Below are 15665 nucleotides of genomic sequence, written 5' to 3'. Positions count from 1 at the left end.
GACTTGATGGGCTAAGGCCCTTTTCTGCTGTCAATTTCTATGTTTCTATGTTTCTATTGCCTGCATCAAGGGTCCATAACAAAAATATGCACATTTTAGGGTTATTAAAATAAAATCAAAATTGAAACATTTCAGCCAAGAATGATAGGCTCATGGATTTCATTTTTGCAGGAATCAAACCATAAATGAAAACTAAACTAAATCTTAAGTTTGTATACCGCATCATCTCCATAAAGATAGAGCTCGGCACGGTTTACAGGTAATTCAATAAATGAGGGAAGGACATAATAAGAAATTAGAGGTTATGAAGAGGATAGCTAGCTTTACATTTTGGAGAAAAGCCAGGTTTTCAGATGTTTTCGGAATAATTGGAATGAGCCTAGGTTCCGCAGCGGGGCAGGGAGGTTATTCCAAATCTCAGTGAATTTGAAGAAAAGGAATTTACCTAATTTACCTGCATACATGACGCCTTTTAACGAGGGAAGAGATAGTTTGAGTTTGTGGGCAGATCTTGAAGAATTCCAGGATAGTGGAAACTAAAACTCAGTTCCTCTGATTACAGATTTAGTTAAAACACAATAAGGTGTGAAATTTAGTTGCTTTTGGTCAGCAAATATATTTATCAGCTACTGGAAACAAACATATAAATCCACTAACATAGGTTTTAAAGTCAAAAAGCCATTTTCTGAAAGATACCTAGGGTGGAGAATGACACAGTGACAAAATTCATCACCGTTCCCGTCCCCGCGGATAACCGCGGGAAATAATCCCATGTCATTTTCTAGTGTCTGTTTCAACCTCATTCCTTCTAAACCAGCATTCTTCAACGCAAAACTTGTGGGTCAGTGGTTGTGGCCATTCATACTCTGATTCTTATGTGAGCCAAGGATAATGAAGCCATTGTGACATCACTGATGTGATTGGCTCTTAGGCACTGGTGGAATGAGGCATTATGACATCACAATATCTGCTTTGGATACCAGAGACTGTCATTATCCCAGGACAAGCAGGCAGGTATTCTCACTAATGGGTGACGTGATCCAACGGAGCCCCGATGCAGACGCCTCACAAGTCTTGCTTGAAGAAACTCGAAGTTTCGAGTCGCCCACACCGCGCATGCACGAGTGCCTTCCCACCCAGACCAGGGCGCGTCTCCTCAGTTCTTACGTTTCTGCGGAGCCGAGAAATCCGTCTTCGACTCTCTGCGTGAAGTTTTTTCACTTGTGCCTTCTAAAGTCCGCGGTTTGGGGTTATTTTTATCTTAATCGCTGATTTTCGTCGTTCTTTCTTGTTTTCAAAAAAAAAAAAAAAAATTCTTCCATCCGTTCGACCGGGCAAGCCACGTGGCCGCAACCCCGCGGCTTCGATCTTGCGGCAGAGCTTTTCAGGCCTATGTCCCGGCCTATCACCGGTTTTAAAAAGTGTGCCAAGTGCCAGCGTGCGATTTCGCTAACAGACCCTCATCGACGCTGTATTCGGTGTCTCGAGCCTCAACATCTCCCGAAATCATGCCGGCCTTGCTCCACACTCACCACACGTGCTTTCAAGCGGCGGTGCATCTTGTGGGAGTCGCTGTTCAGCATGGAGTCCTCAACGGAGCAGTCTTCATCGAAGGGCTCTTCACCTTCGACATCATCCACTGTTCCCCAACCTTCCACCTCTGCGGCGCCGAGTCTCATCAAGCCTGCATCGTTCATGCCAGCTCCGACTCCAGCGCCCGCTGTGATGCCTTCCTCGGTCTCTTCAGCTCAGGTAGCACAGCAGCCTATCCCACCGGTAGTGCTAAAAGTGCCCAAGCACTCTCACACTGCCTCTAAGGAGCGCGAGGCCCGTGCAGGTGGTCCCATTGCAGATGCGGATCCATCCTTGCTGGCTTCGTTCCAGACCTTGCTAGAGAAGCAATTCATTGAGCTCTTCACCTCCATAGGGCCTAAGCTTCTCGCTCAAATCCAGCCTGGGCACGCGGAGGCCTTCTGTGAGGTCAAGCCGCCTCCAGTGCCTCAGCGATACACACACTCTCTACAGGGAGCAGAGTCTCTGCGAGTGTCTGGTCTGGCATCGGTGCATGCATCGCAAGGAGCAGAGTCTTTGCCCATGCCTCTGTTGGAACTGATTCACTCGATGCAAGGAGTAGAGTCTTTGCGAGTGCCTCCGTTGGAGCCGATCCACCCAATGCAGGGGCTTGAGTCACTGCGGGTGCCTCTGGGTGATTCCAGCCATTCACCCCTGCTTCGATCAACGGCCTCCAGCCCCATCCACTATTTGGGGGCCTCAGTGAAGACACACTCGCCTCGTCCATCGAGACCGGCGTCCAGACACAGCTCGCATCATCGATCGAGGCATTCAACCAGGCATGCCTCGCCTCATCGAAAACAGCCGTTCCTGCAGTATTCCCCACCGGCTACTTCTCCGCCTCCGCTACCGGAGCTCGAGGACTCAATGGGGTATATCTCACCATCACGACCCCCGTCCTCATTGGATCCAGAGGCCTCGACGTCCTCGAGTCCTTCTCGAGGCCCGGCTCTGGCCGACCAGCTATCTTTCTCCTCGTTCCTTTGGCAGATGGCTGCTGATTTGGACATTCAACTGGACACAGGTTCAAAATTTTCGAAAGAGTATCTGGAGACGATGCATCTCCCTCAACCATCCTGTACACAAGCTCCTGGATCAGACCTTTGTGCGGTGCTTTGAAACACCTTGTTCCATCCCCGCTGTGCCGGGCAAATTGGATGCCAGATACTGCACAGTACACCATAAAGGGTTTGACGGTTCCCAACTCTCCCACCAATCCCTTCTGGTGGAGTCCTCTCTGAAGTGGTCTCACCCCTCCCAGGTCTATGCCACCATTCCACCTGGTAGGGAGGGCAAGACTATGGACCGGTTCGGCAGGAGAATGTACCAGAACTCCATGATGAGGTCCAGAGTTCTGAATTACAACTTCCACTTCATCACATACTTTGAATTTTTCCTGTCTGTCCTCCAAAAGTTCATGCCCTATCTGGACCCTGGAGCACAGTTAGAGTACCAGGAGGTTCTGGCTTCACTGTCCCAGCTTTGCTTGCAGATGATGCAGTCCTCCTACAATGCCTTTGAGCTCTCTGCTCGGGCCACGGCATGTTCGGTGGCCATGATCCCTTTGAGATCCCTGATATAACTATAATTTTTAAATGTTACAAAATGGAATGCTGTTAACTAAACAGTACATTAAAATGATGTGTAATCAACCCAAGATAGTTCTATTAACTGGTATTGTATAGATCAGTGTTTCCCAATCCTAATGAATATGCATGAGAGAGATTTGCATATTATGGAGGTGACAGGCATCCAAAACTTCCCATGCATATTCAGTAGAGCTATCCCAAAAACCTGACTGGCTGGTGGTCCTCCAGGACAGGGTTGGGAAATACAAAGGGTCAGATTCAGTAAACGGTGCCGGAACGATCGACACTGAAATCGCACACTTACATCATATACAGGGTTAAGAGATTTGCTCAGCCACAAGGAGCTGTGGTGGGAATTGAACCCAGTTTCCCCTGGTTCCGAGACCACTGTACCAACCCTTAAGCTCCCACCATGTCAAAATGTGGTATCTAAATGATACAGGCCTTAAAAGACTCTTCCTTTACTCACCACCGACTTCCTTGCTGCCGAGGGGTTCAGGCAACAGATCTGTAACCCGGTCTGAGCTCCTTTGGGAGGACAAACTAAAAAAAAACAACAACAAATCACATAAATAGATCTCTTCAGCTCGCAGGGCTTGGACATCTCTCCTAGCCATTCTGATCGGCACAAACTGGCAGATGTAAACGTGTGCGGGTATGTAGGTATGTTCAATGTATTTGATATACCGCTTTACTTTACAATTAGTTTCAGATCAAAGCGGTTAACACTAGGTGCTTAAAACTTCCCTATCTGTCCAGAAAGGTGCACAATCTAATTAAAAGGTATGACGGGATATAAATATAGCTCAATAAATAAATTTTTAAAAATTAAAAATAAATAAAGCTCCATAGTAAACATTTATTAACATAGGAGTCCTTTTACTAAGGTGCGCTAGCCATTTTAACGTGTGCTGAAAATTAGTGCGCACTAAACGCTAACACGATATAATGGACACGTTTGCACGCATTAGCATATAGCACACGCTAAATCGGCTACCGCACCTTAGTGAAAGGACTTACATATTAACCTAAAAAAATAAATTATAAAAAAAAGAAAAATAGTATCAGGTAGAAGCGGCAGCTAAGTTAGGAAATTGCTTCTCTGTTTTTAAAACTTTCTGTGACGAAAGGAAGGAAGACGCCCCAAAAAGTAGAACTATCCAAAATAATAAATATATAAATTACAATTATCAAGCGATGAAAATAAAGAAATTAAACAAACTAAAATGGAATGAATTATAAATTAAAGTAAAATAAATTCCAGTCTGATAGAAACATAGAAACTTGATGGCATATAAAGGTCAAACGGCCCATCTGCAGCATCCACCATCTCCTCCTCTCCCTATTGGCTAAGGCTCTTAACATTTGCATCTCCTCTTCCTATAGGCCACGGCTCTTTACACCTGCATTGTAAGGTCATAGAGCTTTATAGTTATAGAAACATGATGGCAGATAAAGGCCAAATGGCCCATCCGCAGCATCCACTATCTCCATTGGCTAAGGCTTTTTACACCTGCATTGTGATGTCATAGAACTTTATGGGTATAGAAACATTGTAACATGATGGCAGATAAAGGCCAAATGCTGCCCGTCTGCAGTAACCGTTATCTCTTTCTCTCCGGTCCAGTGGAGCAACATATCTGCCTTAATTTCACAATTAATTAATTAGAGCAGGAAGGCTCTAAAGCGGAGGAAGAGCCACAAAGCAGGGTACTTCTTCTGGGATATTTTTCAAAGTTAAAATGTGTGCATGCCACGGGGGTTACTTGGCGACTCTTGCGCAGTCCATATGTATTTTCACCAAGACAGGCAGTTAACAATTCCCTCCAAAGGGGAAGGGGGGTTCTATCCTGAAATTGTCACTGATAATTGATGATGCTCCCCACCCCAGGCCAAAGAAGTGATCCATCTGCTATCGTCGGGCTGGGCAATATACGCAGAAAAACATCACGAACCAGAGTTTTGGAAAATTTAAATACTGCATTTTACAAATATTTTCAGAACAGGAAAGCTCGCAGGTTGTTTCCATCGTTTTAAAATTTGTATTTAAATATTTATCACAGGTCTATGGAGCTCTCTGCATTTCCAACATCACGTAGTGTTGCAGCCCTCGATGGTTGCCCCCCACCCCGCCCAACTATTCTGAATTTAGATCCTTTTAAGAACCTTCCAGGATGGATTCCTCTGGCGTTGTGTTTGATAGAGTTGCATTGCACTTCAAAGGTAGCAAATCACAGACAATTGCATCAAAGGATGCAAAGTTTGCTTGAAGGATGAAGCAGTAGCAAGGTTCAGTGATTCTGCACAGACAGGGTTAAAGAGGCCTCTTGCTGGTGGCTCCTGGCTTCGCCCATTAGTGACTAGCATTCTTTACTGAGCCTGTCACCGTCTGTGATGGATGACGATCATTAGTTCAGGCTCTTACACACCTGAGCTTCATTATAAATCGAGAAGCGAGGAACTTTTGCTGTTTTGCCGACAGCACTGATATCTCAGTTTTAAGGACTCAGTTTTAGGCACCTGTCTGAAAGTGATAAATCTCTTCCAGCTCCACATTTGGTCTACAAATGTTTCTTAATAAAAATAGAAATTAAAATAGAAAGTCTTTTAACCCATGAAAAACAAATAATCTTAATGTTGAAAGTGAAACACCAGAAGGTAGCCTACAAGAGGGTCAAATGTTAAGTACTGATGTGCAGAGGCAAAATAAAATTTTTTTTTTTTTCCAGAATTCTTCATGTTTTTGAATTTTTTTTCAGATAGTTTCACACATTTATTTTAATAACCATGTTGTAACATGTGATTTACTGTTTGAATGTGGACTAATTGAGAACAAATATTAATTTATAAGTTAGTGTGCCTTAAATCAGTTTGGGGCCCTAATGTGGGCTTAGCTTGCATAAAAATGCTTACCACAGGATGCAGTAAAGCGCAGTAATTATCCTGTTTGCACGTGCTAAGCAAGCGTTAATAATTGAGACATGACATGCGTGGGTAGAGAACACCAGCTAGTGCACGGAAATTAGCTCACACGAACTGGTGTAACCAATTTAAATCAAAAGGCTAAAACAGGGGAAACAAAACCACAATCTCAAAAGCACAACACAAAGGTGGAATTGTCCCAATCAGAATGGTGCACAAAAAAGTGTCTTTCAACTCATCTGATGAATCCAAATGCCTTTATTCTTCCAAAATTCATAAAATGACTCTATGACTCGACATGCGCATGTTTCGGCCCAAGCGGCCTGCCTCAGGAGTCTTTTTTTTTTTTTTTATATATATATTATTTTTTATTTTCAAATTTTACATAAAGTGTACAAAATATTAAAATACAGTTGATGAATACACAATATCACTTTTATATCTAATACATTATATTCTAAATATATTTTTATCCCCTCTCCCTCCCCCCACCCTTCTAGTACTTTTCAATCATACATTACTTATTGTATATCATATTATAGCATATTATGTAAAAATTATTTTCACTACCCCCCCTCCATGTGTGTCACAAAGAAGATATTGAAAAGAAGAAAAGAAGAAGAAAAATCCTACTATTTATTCATTGCAATATTTTGTCAATGGCCCCCATATTTTTATAAATTTAGTATATGTCCCTCTTTGTATTGCTATTGCTCTTTCCATTTTGAATATATGACATATTGTATTCCACCAAAATGTATAATTTAGGTTATTATAATTTTTCCAATTGTTGGTTATATGCTGAATGGCAACCCCTGTCATGATTAGTAAAAGCTTGTTATTTTCTGGTGTTATTTTCTTAAACTCTATAAAAAGTGCACAATCTCAGTAAATGCTGCTTTGGAGAAACGTATCACGTTGCTGAACGCTGCAACGTAGCTGCTTTTTTTTTTGCAGCAACGTCGCAGCTACGTTCGACGCGATACGTTTCTCCAAAGCAGCATTTAGTGAGATTGTGCACTTTTTATACAGTTGAAGACTCCTGAGGCAGGCCGCTTGGGCCGAAACATGCGCATGTCGAGTCATAGAGTCATTTTATGAATTTTGGAAGAATAAAGGCATTTGGATTCATCAGATGAGTTGAAAGACACTTTTTTGTGCACCATTCTGATTGGGGCAATTCCACCTTTGTGTTGTACCAATTTAAATCAGAAATCTGAATGTATGGTTTGCAATACTGGTGTCCCACAAGACTCCTTGTTATCCGCTATTCTATCTTTGAGACCTCTTTGTAAACTTATGAATGGGCTGGGGCTCCAGTACTACATTTATGCTGCTGATATTCACATTTTTTTTTAGGACAAACTCATCACCTAACAAAAGTCTTGACTTATTCTGTTTATATTTGCGGGCTATTAACTGTTGGATGCGAACTAATCAAATGAAACAATGTTAGTAAAACTCAGATGATGATCCTTAGTCCACATCCATGGATGGATTAGTCCAGTGGTTCCCAAACCTGTCCTGGGGGACCCCCAGCCAGTCAGGTTTTCAAGATATCCCTAATGAATATGCATGAGAGAGATTTGCAAACCTGTCACTTCCATTATATGCAAATCTCTCTCATGCATATTCATTAGGGATATCTTGAAAACCTGACTGGCTGGGGGTCCCCCAGGACAGGTTTGGGAACCACTGGGCTAGATGGATCATTGGTCTAGGGGCAGGGGTAGGCAATTCCAGTCCTCAACAGCTGGAGCCAGGTCAGGTTTTCAGGATATCCACAATAAAAATGCATGAGATAGATTTGCATCTCAAGGAGGCAGTGCATGCAAATCCATCTCATACATATTCATTGTGGATATCTGGAAAACCTGACCTGGCTCCAGCTCTCGAGGACCAGAATTGCCTACCTTTGCCCTAACTGAACAGCGCTTCTATAAGTATTCTCTAACCCCAAAATGCCCACCGCAAAAAAAAAATTATATATATATATTATATATAGTGCAATTAGTTCAAACAAATGGCAAAACTAAGGCAAAATGCTTTTACTGTGTCCTTCCATCAGGCCATTTTTCCTGACTTAAGTGCATGTTCTCGCTTAAAGCGTTTTAGTAAAAGGCCCCTTAGGTTGTAAGCCCTCCAGGAACAGGAAATACCTTACGCTACCTGAATGTAATATGCGTTACAAATACTGAGAAAGTTCTGAGCAAAATCCAACGCTTAAAAAAAAAAAAAAAATACCTCTTTCCTTATTCCAGCACAACATGCCCTTCTGGCGGATTTCCTGCCACGCCGATCTGGAGGCTTTACGACACGCTCTGGAACTTGAGTACTTGTAGCAGGATCCAGTGACTGGGTTTCCCCACAGACGTTCGCTGAACATATTCTTCTAAAGCGTAAGAGGAACATCTAAAAAGTGGATTTATACCTGCAGTAACTTTCTCCTTGATCAGGCCCCTGGTGGAGCTGCAGAAAGGAGTTTTGAAGAATGTGCCCTAAACCTGCAGTAGGGCAAGACTTTTCCTTTTTATTATTAATAAAAAAAAAAAAAAGCATAAACCTGTGGCTCTGGCAACTTTAATTATTATTTAACTGGACTGCAGGGCAAAGACTTTGCCACTGGAACTATTTATACGTCCACGGCCTGGTTCTGTTCGTTAAGTTTTTCTGGCTTGGTGGATAGGGGATGAACCTGCTCTTGGTCCTCTGGACATGCTCACTGGACAACAGATTCTTCGTTATGCTGGACTTGTTGAAAATGAGTGAAATTTTTGTATTTTTTTTTTTTTAATTTATAAACTTCTCTCATTATTCTGGTATTAAGGCTTGTCTACCCTGTGCTTTTTAATTGTGGGAGGCTATACCGTTCTAATTTAATTTTTTTCTCTCCAAGGCAATCTCTGGGGACAATCATGGTATGTACATTTGTAATGATAACTGTTAGGACAACCCTGTAATAATGTTTATAAACTTAAGGTGATGGTATGTAGACTGCACATGTATCTATACTGTGCCTTAAGCTACCATTATTTTATTTTATTTTTTTTTGGGGGGGGAGGGAAATAAATGCAGTACATTGTCAGGAATGAAAGGCATTAAATAAAACTAAAGTTTACATTTTGGGAGAATGTAATCTGTGATTTGCATTGTCTTCATATGTCACATTTGGTTTTCATAAAAATGAATAGGACTGTTGGGCAGACTGGAAGGACCCCACAGGTCTTTATCTGCTCTCATCTACTATGTAACTGAGGGGATGGTCAGATATCTGCTGCTATTTAATTTGAGGCTGCTGGCTCTGTCATTTCGAGATGAGCGCCAGGGGCTCATTGTTTATCACAGTGGTTTTCAGGATATCCACAATGAATATAATTGAGAGAGATTTTTTATGTACTGCCTTCTTGGTATGCAAATCTCTCTCATGCATAGTCATCACGGATATCCTGGAATCCTGTCTAGCCAGGTGGTCCCTTAAGGACTGGGTTGACAACTCCCGCTTATAAACAAAATAAAATTAGAAGATATGATAAATCAGAGGTTTCTAGGATTTCCTCAATAATTATACATACTTATACAACGGGACTTAACAATTGAATAAGATTATATGATAAGTTTGTAATAAATGTTTTAATATGAATTAATAGCTTTTTCTATTTATTGAGACAATAACTATACATGAGATAAATTCAAGTGAGTGTCCTGAAAACCTGACTGAATGGGTGGGGTTCGAGGACTAGGGTGATGAGCCCTAAGCTTGCAGAGCTAGTGCTGTGCCAACACCTTGTGAAAGAGTCCAGAACAGTGGCACAAACAAATTGAGTGTTTGGCACAGTGATGAAAGCTACAGCCTCAGCACCCTGGGGTTGTGGGTTCAAACCCACGCTGCTCCTTGTGACCCCCCTTGCACAAGTCACTTAATCCCCCCCCCATTGCCCGAGGAACATTAGATAAGAATAGCCTTACTGGATCAGACCAATGGTCCATCAAGCCCAGTAGCCCGTTCTCACGGTGGCCAATCCAGGTCACTAGTACCTGGCCAAAACCCAAGGTGTAGCAATATTCCATGCTACCGATCCAGGGCAAGCAGTGGCTTCCCCCATGTCTTTCTCAATAACAGACTATGGACTTTTCCTCCAGAAACTTGTCCAAATCTTTCTTAAAACCAGCTTCGCTATCCGCTCTTACCACATCCTCTTTGAGCTCGAAGGGAAAGAGAGGGAAAATTGCTCGAGTACCTGAGTAAACCATTCTGAGCTCCCTTGGGAGAATGGTATTAAAAAAACTGAATAAATTTTAAGCTGTATTATACAAAATATTGGTTTGTCCTTGGGGTCATTAGCTATTCCATTGTTTTGGACTGCGTCTAGCTCAGCTGGGGCTGACAATATTGCAAAGACTATGTGCAGGCTCCCCAAGGGCCAGGAAAGTGCAGTCATTGATGGCGAGTAACACCTAAAGCAGAGGTTCTCAACTTGGTCCTCAGGACACACTCTCACCCCATCGTCAAGATATCCAAAAATGAATATGCCTTGAGAGAGATTTGCATCCTAGCAAGCAGTGCGTGTGTTTCTCATACATTCATTGTGGATATCTTGAAAACCAGACTGGCTAGGTGAGTGCTGAGGACCCCTGGGGGGGTCAAACCCAAAATATGTAAGTTCTTTCAAAGGATCTAATCTAACAATTTGTGATTCGCTCTGCGCCTAAGTCAATGGACATAAACTCCGGATATTTGCAATTCGGATAAGCACAGAATCCGCTTATGCGCACTGTCACAGGTCCAACCTCTATTCTTTCACATTACGTTCACTCCGGTTAAATGCAATCACGTTCTGACTGAGAATGGCTAGGCTTCACCCAGCAGCTTAAGCGCTGGGACAGCTGGGAAAGGGAGTGCTCCGCTTCCACTCCAGCTGTAGAGCAGAGCTTTCCTGTACTTTAGGCTCCAGCAGCCCACGCGCCATATTTAAACTGAGCCAGCTTAATTACAGCTTTGCCCCCCCCCCCCACACACACACACACACACACTCCTATTAAGCACACACTCCGTTTAAGTGCACGTGGAGACCCGGTACGAGGGGCGTGCACTTAAGCGGAGTCGACTGTACAGAAGTTGGTCAACTGAACAACAGAGAATCGAACAAGAAACAGAGTATTAACACACCAAATGATAAACCATCATCAGTTTACAAATTTAAAAATGCTACTGGTTAACTGCCCTGTACAGTAAACAATATTGAAAGGTGATATATTAAAAAATTTAGTTTATTATCCAAGGCGGATTACAAAATATACACACACAACAATTAACAAAACTACTTGCCCATAAACCCAATGTCTTACTAAGTACTATACTTAATGGCAAATTATTACAACGTGGTGAAAGGTAGGGGGGGATTAAACTATGTGAAATTTCTCTTATTATTATTGATCAATAAGGCATCATAGGTTTTTATACCATATCTTTCTCCAAAAGCTTTGGATGGAATACCTGCCATGTAAGCAGTAATTAATATGGGAGTAATCCACCTGTCATCACCCAAGGGATGGCCGGATGATACACCGATACTCTGTCTTCCTTAGGCAATTAAATAGCAATAACTTCTGTTAAAGCTGTCTTGGTTTCATTCTAATTAGTCATTTCATGTTTTAGGTAGCAAAAAAAAAAAAAAAGTGTTTAAGCTTGAAAGCAAAGAGTGGCAGTTCAGGAAATCATGTCACTGGTACATCCCTAAAATCTCTTCCCTGGAGTCTCTTCAACTTGTCTAAGCCGTAGGGACAAGAGCCTTCAGCACTCAAGTTCAAACTTGGCATCTCATCGTACTGGAACAGCAAAATATAATTATTTATGAGATCGGCAAGTCCAACAGTAAGGTTTAACTAGGCGCTGAGAAAGCAAACCTTAAGGGTGCAGGACTGTGCTGCCAAGAAACTAGGAAAACAAAGGACCATGGAGATAGGGGAAATAGTACAAAAAAAAATAACCTCAATCCATTTCTGTATTTAAAAATCTCAGGTCTTGTTTTGCTTTGTAACGTACAAAAGAACTTCAAAATGCCATGGCTGATGTCCTCCAGCATTTGCCGTTCTGTATCGATAGGAAAAAGCTTAGTAAAATTACTAATGTGTACTACAATCTAGGCTTAATGCATTTTAAATACAGGATCTTATTATTGCACTAAGTCCAAATTTAGTGAGGCATCTTATAGGGGGCATTCCCTCAATTTTTTTTTATTGCAAGCCATGCATTGCTGTAAGCACTAATCTTGCAGTGCCTGCAGGGTGTTAACCCGGGACCACTTCCCGCCTCTTATGTAGGAGGTGCTAAGTGCTCCTGTGTTAACTGTATTAGCACATGCTAATGATAACAAGCTAGCTGGCTAATACTACCACACCCCCAGACTGGAAAATCTTAAAACATTCACTACTACGCAGCCAGTCCTTTAGCACTATTGCTTACAAAAACGTTAAAAAGAACAGGAACAAGAACCACCAAACATTGAGGCATATCACTGGTATAACATCCTTTTCCTCAGAGCAATCTCCACTGACCAATACCCTCTGTCACCTTTCACTCTAACCAGTTCCTGACCCAGTCTGTCACTTTGGGGCCCAGCACTTGCCATATTGCCAGGTGCTCTCAACCCAATCCTCAGGACATACCTATTGATGGTTTCAGAATTCTCACGATGAATATGCATGAAATAAATTTGCATTCAAGTCCTTAAATTTGTGCCGATTAACTGCAATCATCTCTAAGAACTGAGTAAATCTCCCACATTAGAATATAATGATGAGCCAATGGGGTCTTGAAAAAGCTGGGCTGTCCATAAAGGTGAGTACAACACCTCCGTTCAAAAAAGATGGTACGTGAGAAAATATGAGACTTTAACAATAACAAGATCCCACCGATCACCGTACACTAAGGGCCAGATTCTCAAACATTTGAGTCAAAAAACGACAGGTCGCTGCCATTATAGTACTGATTTTAAAAAAGCGAGTCATTCTCAAAAAAAAAATGCTCATGCAAATGAGGTTGGCGGAGAGTACTGAAGATTTGTTAAATTTGGATGTGCCCATTGCTGCTCATAGTGATAGGCATATGCGCAGAATAAACACGCCCCCCCCCCAAAATAAAAACCCAACAACAACAAATTGAGCAGCCAAAGTCAAGCAACACCTCCCCCCCTTTACCAGCGGGAGAGTTGCTCACTCTCTCCCACCGCCAAGCAACACACCTCCTCAGCAGCAGGAGAGATGCCCACTCTCTCCTGTCACCAAGCAACACAGACCCCGACACCCCCCTCCTCCGGCAGTGGGAGATGCCAATACTCTCCCACTGCTAAGCAACCCCTCCTCCTGTGCCTCCCATGACCCCCCAGCCTCTCTCCCTTACCTTACTTAGATGGCTAGCCAGAGGGATGCCTATTCCCTCCGGCCAGCAGGCCCGCCTCTTCAAAATAGTGTTCCTTCTCCTCCCCGGTGCATCTGGGTTTGCACCAGGGAGGGGCCTGAGACTCTGATTGGCCCAGATTGTTTAAGGCTCCTCCTACGGGCATCTCTCCTGCTGAACTTCAATTTGGGTTGGGGTTTCTTTTTTGTGTGTTGGGGAGGGGGGGGTGGCTTAGCAGTGTTGGGTGATTGTGTGGTGTGGCAGGAGAGAGTGGGCATCTCTCCTGCCGATCTTCAATTTGTTGGGCGGTCTGAGCTGTCAAACCTTACCTTTCTGTCGGTGCCCGAGCCAAAATGCACTCAGGCACTGATCAGAAATAAGGCAATGACAGCTCAGACCTGTTGGTAAATTTTGGCTGCAAATGTGGCACAACAAGGTTAGAGAATCGCTTGGCGTGATCATTTTAATATTAATGACTTTGTTATAGTACAGTTGCATGGCAGTATCAGAGATTGCTAGAAAATTTGGAAAAGACCTCGCTAAGCCATTTTGATCATCCACCCCTAAAATACATGCACACTAAAATCTTCTGGAACCGGTTTAGCAAGCACGTTAAAGGCAGATTTTACTTTTCAGAATCTGTCCCTAAAAGATTTACAGAGAGGAAAAGGATCTCAGGAAACTGCTTGTTTAATCAAAAAGGACCTTAACCAAGATTTACAAGGTTCCACGTTTCTATCATCGATCCTAAAAAAAACCTCTCTGAACTCTCTTTTATAATTATATTTTGTTTTCAAAATCTTACGCTCGTCCTTTTCTACTGTATTTTACTTTCATGGGCAAAATGGTGCCAATAGCAGCCCTCAGAGAGGCAGCGTTCAGCGGCATAGCAAGAGCATTTCAGTGGCTGGGAGAACCCTTGAGGAAGCTGGTTAAGTACGGTGAAACAGGTCCCATTGGGCCAGGGCTGTCTGGGCTGTTATTTGTTGTTAAGCATGCAGCTATGAATCAATACTTTTTGCATAAAAATGAATGCAGTAGAAAACGATTAGCATAAGATTTTGAAAACAAAATATAATTATAAAAGAGAGTTCAGAGAGGTTTTTTTAGGATCGATGAAAGAAACGTGGAACCTTGTAAGTCTTGGTTGTGGCTTGAGCAGATAGCGTAGCTGGTTTTAAGAAGGGTTTGGGCAATTTCCTGGAGGAAAAGTCCATAGTCTGTTATTGAGAAAGACATGGGGGAAGCCACTGCTTGCCCTGGATCGGTACCATGGAATGTTGCTACTCTTTGGGGTTCCGGAATCTTTGTTACTCTTTGGGATTCCGGAATCTTGCTATTCTTTAGGATTCTGAATGGAATGTTGCTACTTCTTGGGTTTTGGCCAAGTACTTGGGACCTGGATTGGCCACCGTGCGGACGGGCTACTGGGCCCGATTAATCAAGCAGGTTTCTGAGATCCTTTTCCTCTCTGTAAATCCCTTAGTGTATGGTGATCAGTGGGATTGTGCTGTCCATAAAGATCCCAGCAAATTTTTCTGTAGAACAATACAAAATTCCTCTTCTAGCTGGCTGAAGACTTGTAAATGGAAGCACCTTGTGTCTCCTAATTTTGACTTTTGCAGCCATTTCTCCACGGAGGTTGCTGAAGCCATCCCACATCAGTTCGTAAGATGAAAAACAGTAACTTCGGGAGTGTAACCTGGGAAAAGAAAATCCATCTGACAAGAGAGTTAAGTGAAGGCCAAGCTTTGTGACAACCAGTAATTATCTGTATTGTATAATGAGGTTAACAGATGGTGCTTTGGAAAACAACTCAGCTTACCCTAGTAAACCTTCGTTAGCTCTTTTTTTTTTTTTTTTTTAATGTACCCAACAATGGATATTTTCATCATTACATTTTTGAGGCAAGGAAAGTAGGTTAAAGGCATTCCGACTAGTGAAAATCAAAACTGAATCTGTACCAATAAGCCTACACTTCTATAGAATGCAATTAAAACCCACCTTATAAGGTAGTGGGCAATCAGCTTAACCCTTTAATTGGCAGATGGCAAAATGGCTGCCTTACGCAACTTAATGTTGAACGAGAGCAAAAAGTGCCAAAGTAACAGGCGTTTGGAGATGGAGATCTCCCATAAGAGCCATAGACGACACATGTTGCTTCTGAGCGACAAAGCCAAATGAAG

The 15665-nt window shown here is 42.6% G+C and overlaps 1 protein-coding gene across 5 annotated transcripts in view; it reads left to right on the top strand.

Moving 5' to 3' along the window:
- The window catches only part of EYA2 (EYA transcriptional coactivator and phosphatase 2), a 261571-nt gene extending 252909 nt beyond the window's left edge, over positions 1 to 8662 (top strand). For all 5 annotated transcript variants that reach the window (XM_033915077.1, XM_033915079.1, XM_033915075.1 and 2 more), the window contains one exon: positions 8345 to 8662. In XM_033915077.1, the coding sequence (XP_033770968.1) occupies positions 8345 to 8425 (81 nt within the window). In that variant the 3' untranslated portion in view covers positions 8426 to 8662. The remainder of the gene's footprint in view (positions 1 to 8344) is intronic.
- The last annotated feature ends 7003 nt before the right edge of the window (positions 8663 to 15665 follow it).

This window comes from Geotrypetes seraphini, chromosome 11 (genome assembly GCF_902459505.1).
Source record: "Geotrypetes seraphini chromosome 11, aGeoSer1.1, whole genome shotgun sequence".
In the NCBI taxonomy this organism is placed as follows: domain Eukaryota; kingdom Metazoa; phylum Chordata; class Amphibia; order Gymnophiona; family Dermophiidae; genus Geotrypetes; species Geotrypetes seraphini.
Note: the sequence above shows the minus strand (reverse complement) of the source record. Positions and strands in the feature narration are given on the sequence as shown.